The 20,633-nt window shown below is 41.3% G+C and overlaps 1 protein-coding gene across 5 annotated transcripts in view; it reads left to right on the top strand.

Annotated features, from left to right (window-relative positions):
- The window catches only part of SUGCT (succinyl-CoA:glutarate-CoA transferase), a 1,155,962-nt gene that overhangs the window by 398,902 nt on the left and 736,427 nt on the right, over positions 1–20,633 (top strand). For all 5 annotated transcript variants that reach the window (XR_012799210.1, XR_012799211.1, XM_075586600.1 and 2 more), the window contains exon 10: positions 14,528–14,599. Coding sequence is in view for 3 of the 5 variants with exons in the window: in XM_075586600.1 (XP_075442715.1) it covers positions 14,528–14,599 (72 nt within the window). In the remaining 2 variants the exon portion in view is untranslated. The remainder of the gene's footprint in view (positions 1–14,527; positions 14,600–20,633) is intronic.

The following is a 20,633-nucleotide window of genomic DNA, read 5'->3' as shown; positions in this document are numbered from 1 at the left end:
TAAGAGTGTGATCCAACTAAGAAAGGCCTAATCTCATTGCTTTACCATCACTATTTATTAAAGTCCATATACAGTTCAGAAAAGGGTGCACTCCTCTGTGGTAGACGAACAGGACAAAACAAAATGCAAAACCTCATTGACTGGAGGGACTGACGGAAGGCTTTTCTATACCATGCTTATTTTATAAGCCTGTTTGTGAGTGAGATACCTACTTTGTTATGATTATATACTTTATATCAACAGTAACAATACTGTTAGTACAGAGAGCAAAGTCCTTGGCGCACTATCAAGTGCATGAACCTGATAAATTAGTCCTGTTTGTTGAAGAACTGGTTGGAAAATGTCCACAGTCTGACTTCCTGGTTTTCTTCTGAAGTTTGTTGATCTGCAATCAAAGAGAACAGGAAACCATTGTGCAGTATCTCATGTGTATTGAAGCCTCATTCACACAGCTGCTAGATACTTACATCTAGATGGGTGAATGCAGGCCTTGAAAGGTATCTTTAAACCGGAGATTGATATCTGTCACCGGGTTCCCCACTGGTGTTGCTCCCGCTCCATAGATGGCCGGTCCGCCCAATGGTACACAAGAGATAAAAGGCCCAATAGTGTGGTACAGTACAATTTAATAAAACAATAAAAAGACCAACATATATTGCACTCACATGCTAGATGATCTAACTGCACGATTTACAATGTGCCGTCCGCAAGCATGAGGGGCTGAACCGTGATGTGCGTGGAGGCTGGATCCTGCGTGTATCTCCTCCTCGCGGCCGCAAATCGGAGCGCCAGGTCCACCTCAGATGTCGTCACCTCAAACAGCAACCTCCTCAGCTGGTACTAGCACGTAGCAATGCGTGCAGCTATGCTCCACCCTACGCGCGTTTCGTGACCTCTGACGTCACTTCCTCAGGGGTAATGGAGCATGGATGTTGTATGGTGCTATTTAAGCACAGCTAATTGGCCCTAAACTTGCCCTGATAGGATAATTATTCCCAGAGGGATATTGGGCTGATTGGTGTTATGAGGTGCTACTTAAGCACAACTAAATAGCCCTAGACTTGCCCTGATAGGATATTTATTCCTAGAGGGGTGTTGGGCTGATTGACTGGAGTACTGATGTATTCATTACAGACTCTTGTCATATATGGTAACTGTATCACAAACTTGTTATAATAAGACTGTAACACAACATTTCTAAAATACAATTCACACACAGTATTACATATGATATCAAAAAACAGCAACAAATAATACAATTGATATTTCTAATGCATGAAAATAAATATATATAAAAACATTCATGTCTGAATTCATTTAATACAGTGCTAATTGGTTATATACTTAAAATGAGCTTATATAAGAATGGAACTTCAAATGGTATCCATATAGTGTATATGGGACAGATTGAGCAGAGGACTCATAGGAATTTAATGATGCTGGCTGACAGATTTTGCATGTTTGATATTAATCAACTATCAATATGATATCAATTAGCTATCTCTCAAAAAGGATGCCAGGTCAAACTCTATGTTTAGACCTTTTGGGGTTAATGTTTTTAGGGTGTATATCCAATAGCTTTCACGCCGCGATATTAGATTGATTTTATCTCCCCCTCTCCAGTTTTGTTTGGGGCAATCTATACCCTTGCAGACCAATCCCTCGGGGTTTTGGTTATGTTTTATTTTGAAGTGATTCGAGACACTATGTGTCTCGAGACCCCTTTTAATATTGTAAATGTGTTCCGCAAAGCGTCTCTTTAATGGTCTACCTGTTCGCCCTACATATTGTAGCCCACAGGGGCATTCTAACAGGTAGACCGTAAAGGAGCTTTTACAATTTATGAAGGGTTTAATTGGAAATACAACACCTGTTATGTTGGATTTAAATTCCCTACATTTGGTACTGTATTTACAGCCAATGCATTTCCCACATGTGAAGAACCCATTGAGTTCCTTAAGCCATGTGGTGTTGGATTTTTTTGCCACGTCAAATGGACAGCTTGGGGAGAGTTGTAGTTTAAGATTATCTGCCCTTTTAAACACTATTTGGGGAATTTTTGGTAAAATGGTGTTTAATGTTTGGTCTCCCTGTAAGATGCCCCAATGTTTTTTAATTATTTGGGTAATTTTCGGGGCCATGGCATTATATTTGGTAATGAATGGAATAAATTCCCCTTCTTTAGATTTCTTTTTATTTGGATTCATTACTATTAAATCTTCCCTTGGGATATTTTTTACCGATTCTAGTTTCTTTATCCATCTTGGATTATGATGACTTGATGCCAACAGGTAAGTGTTGGCATCCACCTTTTTATAAAAGGTTTTTGTCTCGATGGACCCTTCTTCTATATATAAAGTTAGATCTAAGAAATCTATGGTTTGGGGACTATTGCTAAAGGTAAATTTTAAATTTAATTTGTTTTGATTAAGGTACTCTTGGAATTTAAGTAAATACTCGTCACTTCCCCCCCAGATACACAGCACATCATCAATGTAGCGTTTCCATAGCACCAGGTCCTCCCCATATGGGTTGTGGGATAGGATATTGTCCTCTTCCCACATACCCATAAATATGTTGGCATAACTGGGGGCGAACCTGGTGCCCATTGCGGTGCCGCATATCTGGAGGTAGAAGCTGTCGTCATGATGGAAGAAGTTGTGTGTTAGAATGAATTTTATTCCATCTATTATAAAGTTTTTAAATTTTATCTCCAAGCTGTCATCACGATCCAGAACTCTTCTGATAGCCGCGACACCTAACTCATGGTCAATGACAGTGTACAGTGAGGTCACGTCGCACGTGACCCATGTATAGTGACTAGCCCACTGTACATCCTTTAAGATGTTCAGAACATGAGTGGTGTCGCGGAGATATGAGGGCATGTTCAGGACATATTTTTGGAGTACTGAGTTTATGAATTGGGAAAGGTTGGACGACATGGATTTTATGCCCGATATTATTGGGCGGCCTGGCGGATTCCAAAGATCCTTATGGATCTTGGGAATTAAGTAGAAAACTGGAACTCTTGGCTGTGTGATGTCCAAGAATTCCAGTTCTCCCTTTGAGATAACTCCATCATTAAAACCTTTTTGTATGTAGTCCTTTATTGTTTCTTTAAAAACTACTGATGGATTGTGATCTAATTTAATATATGTATCCTGTTGTTCAAGAACTGAGATATTCGATATACAGGCAGAAGAACTAACGAATAAATTTATGGATAGGGAATACAATCACACTAAGGTAATAAGGGCACTAGAATCGGTAAAAAATATCCCAAGGGAAGATTTAATAGTAATGAATCCAAATAAAAAGAAATCTAAAGAAGGGGAATTTATTCCATTCATTACCAAATATAATGCCATGGCCCCGAAAATTACCCAAATAATTAAAAAACATTGGGGCATCTTACAGGGAGACCAAACATTAAACACCATTTTACCAAAAATTCCCCAAATAGTGTTTAAAAGGGCAGATAATCTTAAACTACAACTCTCCCCAAGCTGTCCATTTGACGTGGCAAAAAAATCCAACACCACATGGCTTAAGGAACTCAATGGGTTCTTCACATGTGGGAAATGCATTGGCTGTAAATACAGTACCAAATGTAGGGAATTTAAATCCAACATAACAGGTGTTGTATTTCCAATTAAATCCTTCATAAATTGTAAAAGCTCCTTTACGGTCTACCTGTTAGAATGCCCCTGTGGGCTACAATATGTAGGGCGAACAGGTAGACCATTAAAGAGACGCTTTGCGGAACACATTTACAATATTAAAAGGGGTCTCGAGACACATAGTGTCTCGAATCACTTCAAAATAAAACATAACCAAAACCCCGAGGGATTGGTCTGCAAGGGTATAGATTGCCCCAAACAAAACTGGAGAGGGGGAGATAAAATCAATCTAATATTGCGGCGTGAAAGCTATTGGATATACACCCTAAAAACATTAACCCCAAAAGGTCTAAACATAGAGTTTGACCTGGCATCCTTTTTGAGAGATAGCTAATTGATATCATATTGATAGTTGATTAATATCAAACATGCAAAATCTGTCAGCCAGCATCATTAAATTCCTATGAGTCCTCTGCTCAATCTGTCCCATATACACTATATGGATACCATTTGAAGTTCCATTCTTATATAAGCTCATTTTAAGTATATAACCAATTAGCACTGTATTAAATGAATTCAGACATGAATGTTTTTATATATATTTATTTTCATGCATTAGAAATATCAATTGTATTATTTGTTGTTGTTTTTTGATATCATATGTAATACTGTGTGTGAATTGTATTTTAGAAATGTTGTGTTACAGTCTTATTATAACAAGTTTGTGATACAGTTACCATATATGACAAGAGTCTGTAATGAATACATCAGTACTCCAGTCAATCAGCCCAACACCCCTCTAGGAATAAATATCCTATCAGGGCAAGTCTAGGGCTATTTAGTTGTGCTTAAGTAGCACCTCATAACACCAATCAGCCCAATATCCCTCTGGGAATAATTATCCTATCAGGGCAAGTTTAGGGCCAATTAGCTGTGCTTAAATAGCACCATACAACATCCATGCTCCATTACCCCTGAGGAAGTGACGTCAGAGGTCACGAAACGCGCGTAGGGTGGAGCATAGCTGCACGCATTGCTACGTGCTAGTACCAGCTGAGGAGGTTGCTGTTTGAGGTGACGACATCTGAGGTGGACCTGGCGCTCCGATTTGCGGCCGCGAGGAGGAGATACACGCAGGATCCAGCCTCCACGCACATCACGGTTCAGCCCCTCATGCTTGCGGACGGCACATTGTAAATCGTGCAGTTAGATCATCTAGCATGTGAGTGCAATATATGTTGGTCTTTTTATTGTTTTATTAAATTGTACTGTACCACACTATTGGGCCTTTTATCTCTTGTGTACCATTGGGCGGACCGGCCATCTATGGAGCGGGAGCAACACCAGTGGGGAACCCGGTGACAGATATCAATCTCCGGTTTAAAGATACCTTTCAAGGCCTGCATTCACCCATCTAGATGTAAGTATCTAGCAGCTGTGTGAATGAGGCTTCAATACACATGAGATACTGCGCAATGGTTTCCTGTTCTCTTTGATTGCAGATCAACAAACTTCAGAAGAAAACCAGGAAGTCAGACTGTGGACATTTTCCAACCAGTTCTTCAATAAACAGGACTAATTTATCAGGTTCATGCACTTGATAGTGCGCCAAGGACTTTGCTCTCTGTACTAACATTTCGGTTTACAGCTATATGGAATAGCTTGTTTATAGTCCTGGGCAGCCCATTCCTATACCCTCCCCCAATCTGATGGTGTGGGGTCTATATCATATAGTGGTTATCCTCAATACGTTTAACACACTTATTATTGTCACATTATTTCAATTTTTATTTATATTTCACTTGTTGTATATACTAATTCACTATACACACAATTCACAATAGGTTGAGCGCTTGGTTGTAGTTTAGTTTCTCTTTTCACTGTAGTTAGTAACAATACTGTATTGGTCTTTCCCTTTTTCTCTGTCCCTTTTTTTCTTTTTCATGTTACATGATGTTTGTCCTGTTTGTCTACCACAGAGGGGCGCATCCTTTTCTGGACTGTATACAGGCATACCCCGCTTTAAGGACACTCACTTTAAGTACCCTTGCGAGTAAGGACATATCGCCCAATAGGCAAACGGCAGCTCGCGCATGCACCTGTCAGCACGTCCTGAACAGCAATACCGGCTCCCTACCTGTACCAAAGCTGTGCGCAAGCGGGGAGACTATAGAGCTTGTTACACATGCATTATTTACATAGTTATGCACGTATATGATGATTGCAGTACACTACATGCATCGATAAGTGGAAAAAAGGTAGTGCTTCACTTAAAGTAAATTTTCGCTTTACATACATACTCCGGCCCCATTGCGTATGTTAATGCGGAGTATGCCTGTATGGACTTTATTGCTCAAATAAAAAAGCATATATAGAGTACTGCACCTATGGTGTTCTTTAAAGATTTAGGCTATATATCAGATATTTTTGTACACTGCCACATTGGTTATTTTACTATAACATTAACACTGCTTTATAGATAGCCACTTTACAGTACGGCCACAAATATGTATTTTTTTTTACTATTTATTACTGAATTGGCACAAACATGAATGGGAATGAGATTTGGGTGTCTCATTAAACTTGAAAAAGTGGAAGGAAATATGGGAATGTACCACTAAATCCTCAATATGTGTCCTTATCAAGGAAAATGCTTATAGATTCCTGAATGGGTGGTACCTGGTCCTGACAAAACTGAATCAAATATACCCCAGGTTTGCTCCAATGTGTCGGAGAGAATGTGGCTATGTCACGTTGGGCTGGAGTACAATGACTGGGATAGACTAGCAGACAGATAGTGAAGGTCAATGAAGAGGCAGAGGTCAGGGCTGGTGGAAACCAAAGGATGGTCAGGACCAAAGCAGAGGTCAGGGCTGCCGACAGGCAGAGAGAGTGTTGGTCCGTAAACAGGCAGAGAGGTCAGGGCTTGAGACAAGTAAGCGTAGGAAGGTCCAAGCAAGGTATGGAAACAGCAAAGGCACGAATAGGCACCAAGCTTGTCCAAAGGGAGACCCACAATAAAGAGGCAATTGGAAGCAGTTAGGGGATGTCTTATATAGGCTTAGACTGCGATTATAGTTACATAGTTACATAGTAGATGAGGTTGAAAAAAGACGTAGGTCCATCAAGTTCAACTTATGCTAAATTTAGACAACAAATACTTTATCCTATCTATCTATTTATCCTATCCTATCTATACTTACTTATTGATCCAGAGGAAGGCAAACAAAAAAACCCAGAGTCATACTGCACCGACACACTTTATTCGAGCAAATACCCAGTATGTACCTGGCAGATACCTGGAATGCGCCGCTCCTCACCTCTGACAAGCCCCGTTGTGTTTGCCTTCCCAGCCTGGGTTCATGCCTGGCTGACGGGCGGCTGATCTTTTAAATGATAATGATTAGGATTTAATAGGCTGCAATGCTTCGCGTGTCTACCAGATGGCATAAATTCATGAATTGTAATGCAGTATATATATATATACTGTGCAGTATTGCAGCCAGAGGGAATAAAATGCTTAAATCCCTGCCTGGAAAATACCTCAATGCACTCGGGCAGAAAACAGTCACAAACCTTAATACACCCGGGTATACCCGAATTCGTGGGACTAGCCGAGCTCGAATAAAGTGTGTCGCCAGTGTATCATCCAATGATATCTCATAAAGGGAAAAATAAAATTCCTTCCTGACTCTAAAAATTGGCAATCGGATTAATCGCTGGATCAACATCCTTCCCATGTATACTTATTTGGTATATCCCTGTATACCTTTCCTATCTAAAAAGATGTCCAACCTTTTTTTGAACAAATCTATTGTATCTGCCATCACAGTCTCCATGGGTAATGAATTCCACATTTTAACTGCCCTTACTGTAAAGAACCCTTTCCTTTGTTGCTGGTGAAATCTCCTTCCCTCCAACCTTAAGGGATGGCCCCGAGTCCTTTGTACTGCCCGTGGAATGAATAGTTATTTTGAAAGCTCCTTGTATTGTCCCCGAATATATTTGTATATAGTTATCATATCACCTCTTAGACGCCTCGTTTCTAATGTAAATAAATCTAATTTAGCTAGCCTCTCCTCATAAGTTAGATTGTCCATCCCCTTTATTAATTTGGTGGCTCTTCTCTGCACTCTCTTTAGTTCCATAATGTCTTTTCTTAGGATTGGTGCCCAAAATTGTATTCCATATTCAAGGTGTGGTCTTACTAATGCTTTGTAAAGGGGCATAATTATGTTTACTTCCCTTCCATCCATTGCCCATTTAATGCAAGATAAGATCTTGTTTGCCTTTGCAGCTACTGCATTACTTTGGGCACTATTGCTAAGCCTGCTGTCTACAAGCACTCCTAAATCCTTCTCCATCAAGGATTCCCCCAATTTATCCCCATTTATTTTGTAATTCGCCTTTTTATTCTTGCATCCCAAATACATAACCTTATCTTTACCTGTATTAAACCTCATCTGCCATTTACCTGCCCAAGTTTCCAGTCTCTCCAAGTCCTTCTGAAGAGAAATTTCATCCTGCTCTGATTCTATTACCTTACACAATTTAGTATCATCAGCAAAGATTGAGACTTTGCTCTTAATGCCAACCTCAAGGTCATTAATAAACAAGTTAAAAAGCAGGGGTCCCAGTACTGATCCCTGAGGTACTCCACTCACGACTTTAGACCAACCTGAAAAAGTTCCATTTATGACAACCCTCTGTTGTCTGTCCTTTAACCAGTTTTCAATCTAGGTGCATATATTATTACTGAGTCCAATTTTCTTTATTTTGTACACCAACCTTTTGTGTGAAACCGTATCAAAAGCCTTTGCAAAATCTAAGTAGACCACATCAACAGCATTACCCTGGTCTAAATTCCTACTTACCTCCTCAAAGAAACACATAAGTTTAGTTTGGCATGATCTATCCTTCATAAATCCATACTGACTATTACTAATAATTTTGTTTTCCAATAGGTATTCCTGAATATTATCCCGCTTTAAACCTTCAAGTCGTTTCCCCACTATTGAAGTCAGGCTTACAGGTCTGTAATTTCCCGGTTGTAATCTAGCTCCCTTTTTAAATATAGGCGCCACATCTGCTTTATGCCAATCTTGTGGTACTGAGCCTGTGGAAATGGAGTCCTTGAATATTAAATATAATGGTTTGGCTATTACTGAGCTTAATTCCTTGAGAACTCTTGGATGTATGCCATCGGGGCCAGGTCCCTTATTTACTTTCATTTTTTCAAGTCGCTTATGAACTTCTTCCTCAGTTAACCAATTGTTCATTAATATGGAGGTTGTGGCTTCCTCCTGCGGCACTACTATTAAACTTGATTCTTCCCTGGTAAACACAGAGGCAAAGAATTTGTTTAATACCTCTGCTTTTTCCTTATCTCCAATAATCTACCTACCCATATCACACTGAAATTGTCCTATATTTTATTTTCTCATTTTTTTGTTATTAAGGTACTTAAAGAACATTTTAGGGTTGACCTTACTTTCTATTGCAATCCTTTTTTCATTATCCATTTTTGCTAATTTGATTGCCCTTTTGCAATTTTTGTTACATTCCTTATAGTTCTGATATAATGTATCCTTCCCTTCTGACTTAAAGAATCTAAACACCTTCCTCTTCTTGTCCATTTCCTCCCCTACCTGTTTATTTAGCCACATTGGTTTTGACTTATTTCTTTTATACGTATTACCCAACGGTATACACTGATAAGTGTGCTTTTCTAACAGTGTTTTAAAGACTGTCGATTTATATTCTACATTTTTCCCTGCAAAAACATCATCCCATTGTATTACTTGTAGATTAGACCTCAGTTTATTAAAATCTGCCTTTCTAAAGTTTAAGGTCTTTGTTGAACCCAAGTAATCTGTTTTTTTTGATAATTTATTTCAAATGAGACCATGTTATGATCATTGTTACCCAAATGTTCCAGGACTTGAATATTTGTTATTTGTTATTACTTCTACAGAGTTGTCGCATGCGTGACAGAGCGCATGACATCACGTGCGCCTGCCACTCGTGCAAAACTTGCCCTGGGTCTGAGCCGATGGGGAGGTGTGGCGGAGGCGTGGCCGTGATGTCACGTAAGCGGTTCACCCCCATTGGCTGAACCGCGCATGTGACCCGGCCGTCCCGCAGCAAAGACAAACTTCTTTATCTTATCCAGAATCACACGCGCGGTCGCACTTCATCACTTGCGCGGTCATGCACTTTATGAGCGGCCTCTATGAGAAGGGGTTTGTTGTTCGCGCTGCGCATGCCGTTACTGCCACTATAAACGCGGCCTTATCTATAGGCCTGGCTGAGGCTAAGGAAGCAGCTGCAGGCAATCAAGAATTTAGAGAGTTCTCTGCAGAAATTTGCTGCAGTCAAACAGCAGTCCCAGTGGCAGAGTGGGAGAGCCCCCGGCTACAAAGGAGAAGGCTCAGGGTTAAAGACCTGCCAGGGACACTCCTGACAGGCAAAATTGGAACATACATGCATGTTTGGTGGTCCTGTCCCAAGACACTTTGGAAAAGAATACTAAGGCTCATAGATTATATAACAGATGTACGGTAACTGTTCCTTGGGACATGCAACATATTCTTCCCCTCAATACCCTATGAACAATTGCTAGATACAATATGAATCTAGTCTCACGCATACTAAATCATTATAAAGGGCATAAAGAGTTGGAAAAAAATGTGATAAGTATCATCTAATACTACAAAACTGATTTGCCGTATTTCCTCGATTGTAAGACGCACCATTGATTTAGCTCTTACAATCGAGGAAATTTCCTTCTCACTTACCATGTTTACTGGCGGTGGCAGGAGAGGTCCATGTGTGTGGAAGAATGAAGTTGACAGCGGGCGTACGGTGGCAGGAGAGATCCATGTCAGCAGAGGAATGAAGTTAAGACAGCGGGTGGGCGGCAGGAGAAGAGCATTAGACCATGAGACGGGTGCTGGAGGAGAGCGGCATAGGAGAACGGCTAGGGAGGAGCGCACTATAACACCAGAAGTTGACCGGTGCCCCTTCCCAGCCGTTCTCCTATGTGCTTTTTTTTTTTTTTTAATCAACCAGTTCTGTAGTATTAGATAATGTTTAATATATTTTTTTTTAATTCAAATATTAATGCCATTTTTAATGAGTTGTAATATGCTGAGCAGCCTTTGATTTCTATAGCAGGTTTTATCCCACCGCCCCAGCAGTGCAAGATCTTTGCAACACTTTCCTGTTTGGGATAATTTGTAGCCAATATTCCCAGCAGTTTGAGCTGCAAACTGTAACAATAGATAATGTTTCTTTCGTAATATGAGAATACACTGACTGACAGATTGCTAGAAACTGAAATGCTGCCATTTAGTGAACCCTGGGAAGCAGGATTTTGCCGAACGATCATGGGAGAACAAAACGATCGGCAGCTTAGTTATTTAGTTTTTAATAGAGGTAATTAAAGGCTGCATATATTAAAAGAAAAAAAAACTTTTTTGTTTTTTAAAGTGCCGCTTGGATTGCTCCTTTATGGTACACCTTTTAGGAAATCTGGTCTTAATGCACTACAAGCCTGAAGCATAATAGCATCAATGATTGACAATGTGTAAAAATATATATACAGTATATGTATATATACAGTGTTCGACAAACCTATACATTTGCTCGCCCTGGGCAAGTGGATTTAACCCCCGGGCGAGTAAATATTGGCCCAAGCAGCACACGTTTGGTACTAGGTGGCGAGTAGATTTTTTTGTGTGGCGAGCAGATTTTTTGGTGATTTGTCAACCACTGTATACAGCAGCGGCAGCTCTTATTCGAGCAAATGCCGCTGGCTGAATGAGGCTGGGAAGCGGGTAGCCGCGGCGCGTGGCGGCGCACTGTGACGTCACGGTCACAAGCGCGCCCGGCTTCCCCGTCTTCCCCGGCTTCCCCAGGCTTCCCCGACACCCCTGGAGTTCAAATCTAGGTAAGCGGGGGTGCGGGGAAGCAGAGGGGCAGAGTAGAAGCCGGGTACGGGGTGTCTTTGGGGGGGTAATTGCGCGCGATGTGGAGGGGGGGTGCGTGGGGGAAACGCGGCGGCGCGCGTTTCTGACTGGCGGCAGCTGGGGTAGATCCCGGCATGCCGCCGGCATTTACTCGAATAAAAGATGTCGCTACTGTATATATATATATATATATATATATATATATATATATATATATATATTTTTTTTTTTAAACGGGCAGTCCCCGCCTAAGAACTAATGGCGATGGTATTTTAAAGTAGTTCATATTATTTATTTTAACCTTCTTTAATGTTTACATTATATATAACTGCTTTTGGTACCCGCTGTTTCATCTCTTTTGGTATATCCCCAAAAGGCAATTTTCTAATTTACAAGTAAATTGTATTTTTAATCCTATGTATTTTGCAGGTATTTCTGATGCCATCATCATAGAGAAAGATAGCGAGCTGATAAGTATTCGGAGAACAAATAAAGCTGGGAACTCAGCAAGGAAGCTCACATTGAAACTTCATTAGGATTTTGTTTCTCCATTACTCCAGCGATAAATGGGAGTTTCTGTTCTTGCAATCTTTTTGAGCGCCCAGCTTTATTTTTGCTCTGTAATTTGTTTGTTTGTTTCTTACCTTGTTACATGTGAGTAAAGTTTTGGATTTTGTTCTCTACGATAAGTATAAATTCACCTGGAAAAAAAAAAGTTAAACATTAATTTTTTTCTCTCACAATATAGAAATTATTTCAGTTGTCACTTTTTGGGTGATTGAATCTTTCTAAGTAAGTCAATTTTCAGTTGTTCAAAGCAATTCCCCTTCACTGTAAATCATAACTCTTGGAAGTAGAAGAAACCGTGAGTGCATTGCTGCTTTTTCTCTCTGTAGAGAGAACTTACAGGATTCCATCGAAGAGACTTTAACCCTTTGCGTGCCCCACAGGCTCTCTGATACTCGCTATCACATAAGCCCTCTTCAAAGAGGTCACCTGGTTGCCCCGTCACTGATGACCGAACGGAGTCATCCACCTTCCGCCTGACACCACTTCAGATTGCGTCAGGACGCCATTTCCCTAAGGCAGCGACCTAGGGTGCCATAATGAATGACGTAGTTGCGACACCGTGGGGCCCTTAGAGGGTTAATACTGGCCAACTCTCCCTGTTTAAAAGGCGAACATTGTCGAAATTACATGAAAAGCCCTGTCCTACATTCTCCCTGGAATACCTCCTCTGCAAGGGAGATGAAAAGATAACATCTAAATCTCCCTTATAGGACTTCTCACATGTTCATTGTTCAATAATAATGTCAGTATGAATGCCTTACAGGTATAACTGTACTTATAAAAACAAGTGATTAGTATAATATCATGTTCTTATTTTACATTGTATGCTGAAATGTACATTTTAAAGCGGCAATCCAAGCCTTTTTTTCTTCTTTATTTTCTTAAAATGTTGTGCGTAGGATTAAATCAGGGGGTCTCCGGAGCTGATCCCCAGTAATCTCAGCTCCGGGAACCATCTGCTCCTGGAGATACTTACCTTCGTAGTGGGTGCCGGTAGCCACTCCGTCTCGCATCCAGGGTTCACATTGGGGCGGCTTTTCAAAGCTCCGGAGGTTTGAGCGCCAATCGGAATCCATGATGTCACCCGGTGCGGCTTCCTTTTCACCCATGTGATGCAGGATATTTAAACTGCAGAGATACCGGCACCCCCTTTGGAGGTAAGTATCTCTGGAAGTAGGAGGTCCCCATAGCTAAAATTAATAGGCTTTGCATGTTGGCAATGCCCCTCCCCCCTGTAAAAAAAAAGAAGAAGTGAGACTTACCTAGACCAGCAGCCCTCCTCCGGCAGCGTCACGGCGTCATGTGATGTCTCGGTGCCATGGCAACATAACGTCATATGACGCTGCAGGAGGCTGCCTGCTGCGGAGAAGATAAGAGTGTACACACACGACCACATCCCCCACCTCACTGCCAGTCCGGGGGCCCTGTGCTCCCTCCTCTTCCTCCTCCTCCCAGCGCAGAGATCCAACTTTTGACCAGAGGGGGGAACTGGAGGAGGCCCCACACTTCCACCTCCAGTTTCCCTTTCCGGTCGGGTGAAAGTTGGATCTTGGCGCCGACAGGAGGTAGAGGAGAGAGAGAGGAGGGAGCGCGGGGCCCCCACAGGTGTGGGGCCCAATACGTCTGCCTTGCTCACCTTGCCCTAAGGCTGGGGTTCAGCTACAGAGAACCCCAGCTTTAATCCTCTATCAAAATAATGAAAAAAATACATTGCTAATTTAAAAGATGACTTGGCAAACGTGTGATAACATGTAAAACATGTTAAAAATAACATGTAAAAAATGTTTGACATGCCTGAATATTTTGTCGATTCTGAACCATGTGTTCTGTAATGTGAATGTTCTAAAATACGATTGCTTTGCATCTTTATGCACAAGAAATAGCAAGCTACGCTGAGCAAGAAGAAAGGGTCAATCTGACAGATTTAATAAGAATGAAAGAACACACAATGAACATTTACACAGTGTAGATTTCTCTAACATCCACCGCGCTTCAAGGTATCAGCAAAGTTTCCACTGGTCTTATACAAACTGCTACAGTTCTCAGTTGTTTTGCAGAAAACATATTTATTTATACTGTGCACATGATTCCACATGAACCAGCCACAAGAAAAGCGTACTTATTTAGAGATCATTGCTGGGTCACCGCACAACACAGCCCTGGATGAATTCATGTTCATCGGCCCAGAGCTACTTTTAGCTGCAATCGCAAAATGATCTTTAAATAAAGTCTCCAGCTGTATGATTTTTTTCTTTTCTTCCGACAATTAAAATATAAGTTGCAAAGCAAATAGTATTTTTGGATCTCTCTGGCATGCTATGTTATGAATGCACTTTTAATACTGACTCTGTGTTTATTTTCTTTCAGTCATTTAAATCGAAAGATGGTTACCTCGTAATTGGGGCAGGGAACGATCAACAGTTCTCTACTGTGTGCAAGGTAAGCATGATGATGACGCAATGCAAAAGCACTCCCCATTACTACCATCTTACTTGTTTCTCTTACAATTCACCTTTTTTTTTACTATTTAAACACTCTAAGTTGTAAAAACAAATTTGATAAGAATGGCCATTTGGTGATGGGCTAATTATTATTTATGTTGGCAACACCGAGCAATGCTGGGTAACAGGGCCCTTTAAATGACCTGCTTGATACAAACCAGAATATATAACCCTAATTTATGTGTACAGATAAAATAGTAAAACACAGTTACTTGTCTAAGAATAGAACCATCAGGTGCCAGCCAAGTGTGGGGTTTTGGTTTTATTCAGGTTAAAGTATTTAATGTTTTTTATTTTTTTTTAAGTCACAAACTCTTGAAAGCGACTTTTGCTGTAATTCCCATTATTCATTTGAATCTAAAACCCAAACGTATGTTTTGCTTTGCCAAGAGAAGTGACCGTATTCTGCCAGGGTGCAGTAGAAGGGCAGAATGGGCGCAATGAACACAATGGGTACAATGTGCAGTAGCTGATCTGACGGCGTGATTACCTGCTCTCCTTTAGATGGTATTATGCAGGATGTACATTACATATCATAAAAAGGAAAGAACGAAAAAGGGTAATAAAAAGAGCAGAAACCCAACTTATAGCACTCGAACTCCCGTACTGAATGATTTATGTCAAGATTAAATATATTTTTTTAATGGTCATAAATATTAAACTAAAGGTGGAATAAAATAGACATACAGTGGACACACACTATTGATCCTATGTCGAGTGAAGTGTAACACCCTGGACCAGTAGTTAATTGAGCTTTATTAAATCAATTAACACATACTGCAGGCAAATAAAAGGTGTGCCCAGCCAAGGACTCCTTTAGCTACAGGTACAGACGTGCACCTGTTATACCACACAACTATTTTGTTACCATCAGCTACTTTAAGCAACACTGTTACACATTGCTACCTGAGCTGGGAAGCCGATAGAGTTAGTAGGAGTTCCTTCTAAGTATTATTAGTACTATGTGCAGTGTTCGACAAATCACCCAAAAATCTACTCGCCACCTAGTCCTGCCCCCAACCCCGCCCCCAACCCCGCCCCCAACCCTAGTCCCGCCCCCAATCCTGCTTTAAAATAAAATATATAAATAAAATACATTTAATAAATTCCTAGTCAGAACAACATTCGTTTTTGACATAAATGTATTTATTGTATTACATTATACTACAATTAGTCCTTGTTACGTGTGTGTGTGTGTGTGTGTGTGTGTGTGTGTGTGTGTGTGTGTGTGTGTGTGTGTGTGTGTGTGTGTGTGTGTGTGTGTGTGTGTGTAAATGTCGAATCTAGAAATAAAAGCCAGGTGTGAATGACTAGTTTCCTGAACTCCTTAACCAGTGTCTGGACGTCCCCGCTTCACAATATCTAAAGCAGCAATCCCGCCTGGGATCTTACCTGATCCGCAGTCCCTCAATGTCCAGGTACCCTCATTCCCGCAATGTTATACACTGGAGGGGAGGTGTTCCCTACCTGTCTTCTGGGTTAGGGGGGATTCCGATGTCTTCCGTGTGAAGCTTGAGTCAGATCTGGAAGAAAGCAGTATAGGTTATTTCTGTGTAGTTTAGGGCAGTTAAGATATATAGGGTAAATAAGATATCCAGATCCAGAGTGTGAGAGAGTGTGGGTGAGAGAGAGAGAGAGAGAGAGAGAGAGAGAGAGAGAGTGGGGGAGAGAGAGAGAGGGGAAGAGGGGGAGAGAGAGAGTGGGGGAGAGGGAGAGAGAGAGAGAGAGAGAGTGGGGGAGAGGGAGAGAGAGAGAGTGTGTGGGAGTGTGGGAGAGAGAGTGGGAGAGAGAGAGAATGTGGGAGAGAGAGAGAGAGAGAGTGTGGAGGGGAGAGACGCAGAGGGGAGAGATGCAGAGGGGAAAGACGCAGAGGGTAGAGACGCAGAGGGTAGAGACGCAGAGGGGAGAGACACAGAGGGGAGAGAGGGTGGGTGACACACACACACTGAGGGTGGGTTATACACACAGAGAGAGAGAGAGAGAGAGAGAGAGAGAGAGAGAAAGAGAGAGGGGTGGGTGACTGACTGACTGGGTCGGTGACTGACTGACTGGGTGGGTGACTGACTGACTGGGTGGGTGGGTGACTGACTGGGTGGGTGGGTGACTGACTGGACTGACTGGGTGGGTGGGTGACTGACTGGGTGGGTGATTGACTGACTGGGTGTGTGACTGACTGACTGGGTGGGTGACCCACTGACTGGGTGGGTGGGTGACTGACTGGGTGGGTGACTGACTGACTGACTGGGTGGGTGACTGACTGACTGGGTGACTGACTGGGTGGGTGACTAACTGACTGGGTGGGTAGGTAGGTGACTGACTGACTGGGTGGGTAGGTGACTGACTGACTGGGTGGGTAGGTAGGTGACTGACTGGGTGGGTAGGTAGGTGACTGACTGGGTGGGTAGGTAGGTGACTGACTTACTGGGTGGGTAGGTGACTGACTGACTGGGTGGGTAGGTGACTGACTGACTTGGTGGGTAGGTGACTGACTGACTTGGTGGGTAGGTGAATGACTGGGTGGGTGGGTAGGTGACTGACTGACTGGGTGGGTAGGTGACTGACTGATTGGGTGGGTAGGTGACTGACTGACTCGGTGGGTGGGTGGGTGACTGACTCGGTGGGTAGGTGACTGACTACTTGTGGTCTCTCTCTCTCTCCTTCCCCTCCTTCTCCTTCTCTCTCTCTCTCTCTCTCTCTCTCTCTCTCTCTCTCTCTCTCTCTCTCTCTCTCTCTCTCTCCCCTACACACACACACTCTCTCTCCCCCCCTGAGTGTGTGTGGTGCTTTAAATGTTGATGGGCTGATGACATCACTCACCCCTTATCTCTGGAGCAGATCTCTTCGGCTGATGCCTCTCCTCGGGGTTCCCCTGAGCCGGTGTCATCTCCGGAGGAACACACCACACCACTCACTGCTTAGTTAAGGACTCCTTTAGCTGTAGGTACAGACTTGCATTAAGCTTTCACAAGCATACAGCTGTTAATAACACACACGTGGGTTACACCCTGTAATTGCATTATTCTCCAATTAAGTGTGGCTTAGGCTGTTTACAATAACATCTTACACTCTATCCCTACCCTGGGACACCAACTACTAAGGGGTCACTGTATCACAGATCCTCTTAGGTGTTCAAGTATTTAACACAGCACAATGTATCTTTTATTTGCCTATGTGTTAATTGATTTAATCAAGCTCAATTAACCTTTCTTAACTGACTACTGGTCCAGGGTGTTACACTTCACTCGACATAGGATCAATAGTGTGTGTCCACTGTATGTCTATTTTATACCTCCTTTATTTTAATATTTATGACCATTAAAAATATATTTTTAATCTTGACATATAGCACTCGAACTCCCGTACTGAATGATTTAAGTTGGGTTTCTGCTCTTTTTGTGTACCATATCTAGCCTTCCCATCAGCACCCCTCCCCTGTTCTTACTATACCAATTACAAGCAGAAGCGAGGTTTCCATATTGGGTTCCCCGTAATAAAAAGAGCATACATCTAAATAGTAACATTATTGTCCCACTGGATTAAAGTCTTTGTGGTAGGTAACTTTCAATGTCAAAGTCACTCCAAAATTAATTGAGGACATGTGTCGAGTTGGAAGGGTTAATGCTAGCAAAATTAGACCACATTTGACTTTAAAACATACATGGTATGCAAAATGCAACAGTACTGCAATGTAATTTGCAAGTATGGTGATAAAAGGTTGACTCTAGCCATAGTTATTTTCTTTCTTTGCTATCTCCACAAAACAAAAATACATATGACTATACAGTAAATGATTGTTTATTAAGCAACTGTATATAAAGTTAGATGTAAAACTAAATGAATCAGATATCCTTATTTTCTCCCCAGGAGGTGGTCATTTTGGATTTACAATATTATTAGTGACGCTGCAACTATTAGACAAATGACACTGAATAGGGATAATACTTGTCAACCTGCCATACTGCAATACCATCAGAGGCCCAAGATAGCTTTCTGAAGAGTAATAATATCTAAACCATTTACATTTATAATAGTGTCTTTTTTCTTTTGGTGTCTGAGGCACAGGGGATTATTTATTAAAGTGTGATGGGCTGGTTTGGCACTAACGCATGAAAACTCCCACTTGAATGGGAGTTTCCATGCGGTAAAGAACCACCAGCACATTTGAATAAATAACCCCCAGCAGTGTGATAAAATGACTTACAGACGTAGTAATATTAACCGTTTTTGACACGGGCAAGTCCCCCGGTGCCGGAGGAGTAACAATGCGGGGGGGGGGGGGGGGTCTGATTCGATAGCATTGCCCCCCTGCAGCACGACCGCGGCAGACACCGACTCTGGTGCCACGAACACCTGATTTTTCACACGCGGCTCTAGGGACAGTAAGACTCACTACATCTGTATCTAAAATCACTAGGAGATGCACATAGGGAATTAAACAGGGTTCCATTTGCCCAGTACCTCTCCTATATTATAACTATGTTTTTGTACCTTCTTCATATTAGGGGCCTTTTCACATTTTTCAATGACTTCAATGAATTATTGTGATTGGCCACTTCTATATGTGCAAAAGTGGCCGATTGGGCCGCTTACGGTTTGAAGATGTGCAATAAAAAAAAACACTGGGGAAATGTCAAAATTTCAAAATCCAACGAATATACTAAAACTAGATATGTGAGAATTTTTAGAGAGAGACGTTTTTGGGGTAAATCCGCACTAATTAAGAATCTCTATCTCTAACTACTGTATAGTAACTTATGTAAACCTATGTACTGTAAACTTGATCTAAAAAAAAAATATTTCTAGTAGGGAAGAATTTTGAGTTCACAAATTAAATATCAGACAATGTTTGGCTTTCAGGCAACAATGTGAGAAAGCAATAAAATGTAATATATCAGTTCTCACTAGAGGCACGGTTAAAACTTATAGTGTTGGTGTGAAGGGAACTTGTGAAATGGATTTCAAATAAGTGCGTAGAAAATTAATTGAAACATTTCAGCTGTGATCAAAGAGATGTTTCATAGAAAGGGCCAGTGCTACAAATATTAAACACACATAGGTTGTGTTGCCTGTGAAGTTATTTACATTGCCTCAGAGATGTAAGTGCTTAAGGATTACAGACATGTTGACTGTAGGGTATAGTAAAGAATGTTTGATCTTGAAATGGAAAGAGCTATTGGACTAAATAGTACTATAGCTATATTTTCTTAGTGTGACTGAAATCTCATGCTAGATCCATAAATATCTGTTTAATTAATCACTGGCTCATGCATTGCCTTGACAGTTGTACTGTATTCTAAGCAAACTGTACATTGATGCACTTGGAATAGACAACTGTATTCTTAGGTACATATTGTTTATGTTTCCAAAAACAAATACATTCTACGAGTAAACATCATTTTTTTCCCATTCACATGCATCACAAACTTGACATTTTGGGAACAAATGTGCATTGTTGATGCTCTAAATCGATACTGTTGTTGCCTTATTACAGACGTTTAGAAGCTTTGGCTGTTAAGCAATCAACATGCATTTATTGTACAGTATATGTGCTGTACATAGTGATAGTCAAATATACTGAAAAGTAGTATTTGAATAAAACTCCACACATTGTTTTCTTCACGCGTTTGTTTTGTAAAAATATAACCAGATTTTCTTCTTGCTACTACTTACTACATACAAAAAGACACACGGCTTGTAAATCATTATATACAGACCAACCTGATCTTTAGTCAGCGATAGAAATGCCACTGTCACAAGGAGAGAGCTGCACGAAAAATAATTTTAGAATGGTTCCACCACTAGAGTCTTTGTAGATAACCGGTAGTTCGAGGAGCATAGTTTGAGAACGGACCACTCCTCTTCCCTGACTCTCACACTTGTTTCAGGAGACTACACAATTCTGGCTCTGACTTTTTCCATAATAAGTACTGTACTGTACATAACTGATTTTCTTGTTCTTGCCTCCCTATTCG

The sequence above is a fragment of the Ascaphus truei genome, chromosome 2 (genome assembly GCF_040206685.1).
Source record: "Ascaphus truei isolate aAscTru1 chromosome 2, aAscTru1.hap1, whole genome shotgun sequence".
NCBI lineage: Eukaryota > Metazoa > Chordata > Amphibia > Anura > Ascaphidae > Ascaphus > Ascaphus truei.
The sequence above is the reverse complement of the archived record's forward strand: the minus strand, read 5'-3'. Positions and strand labels throughout refer to the sequence as shown.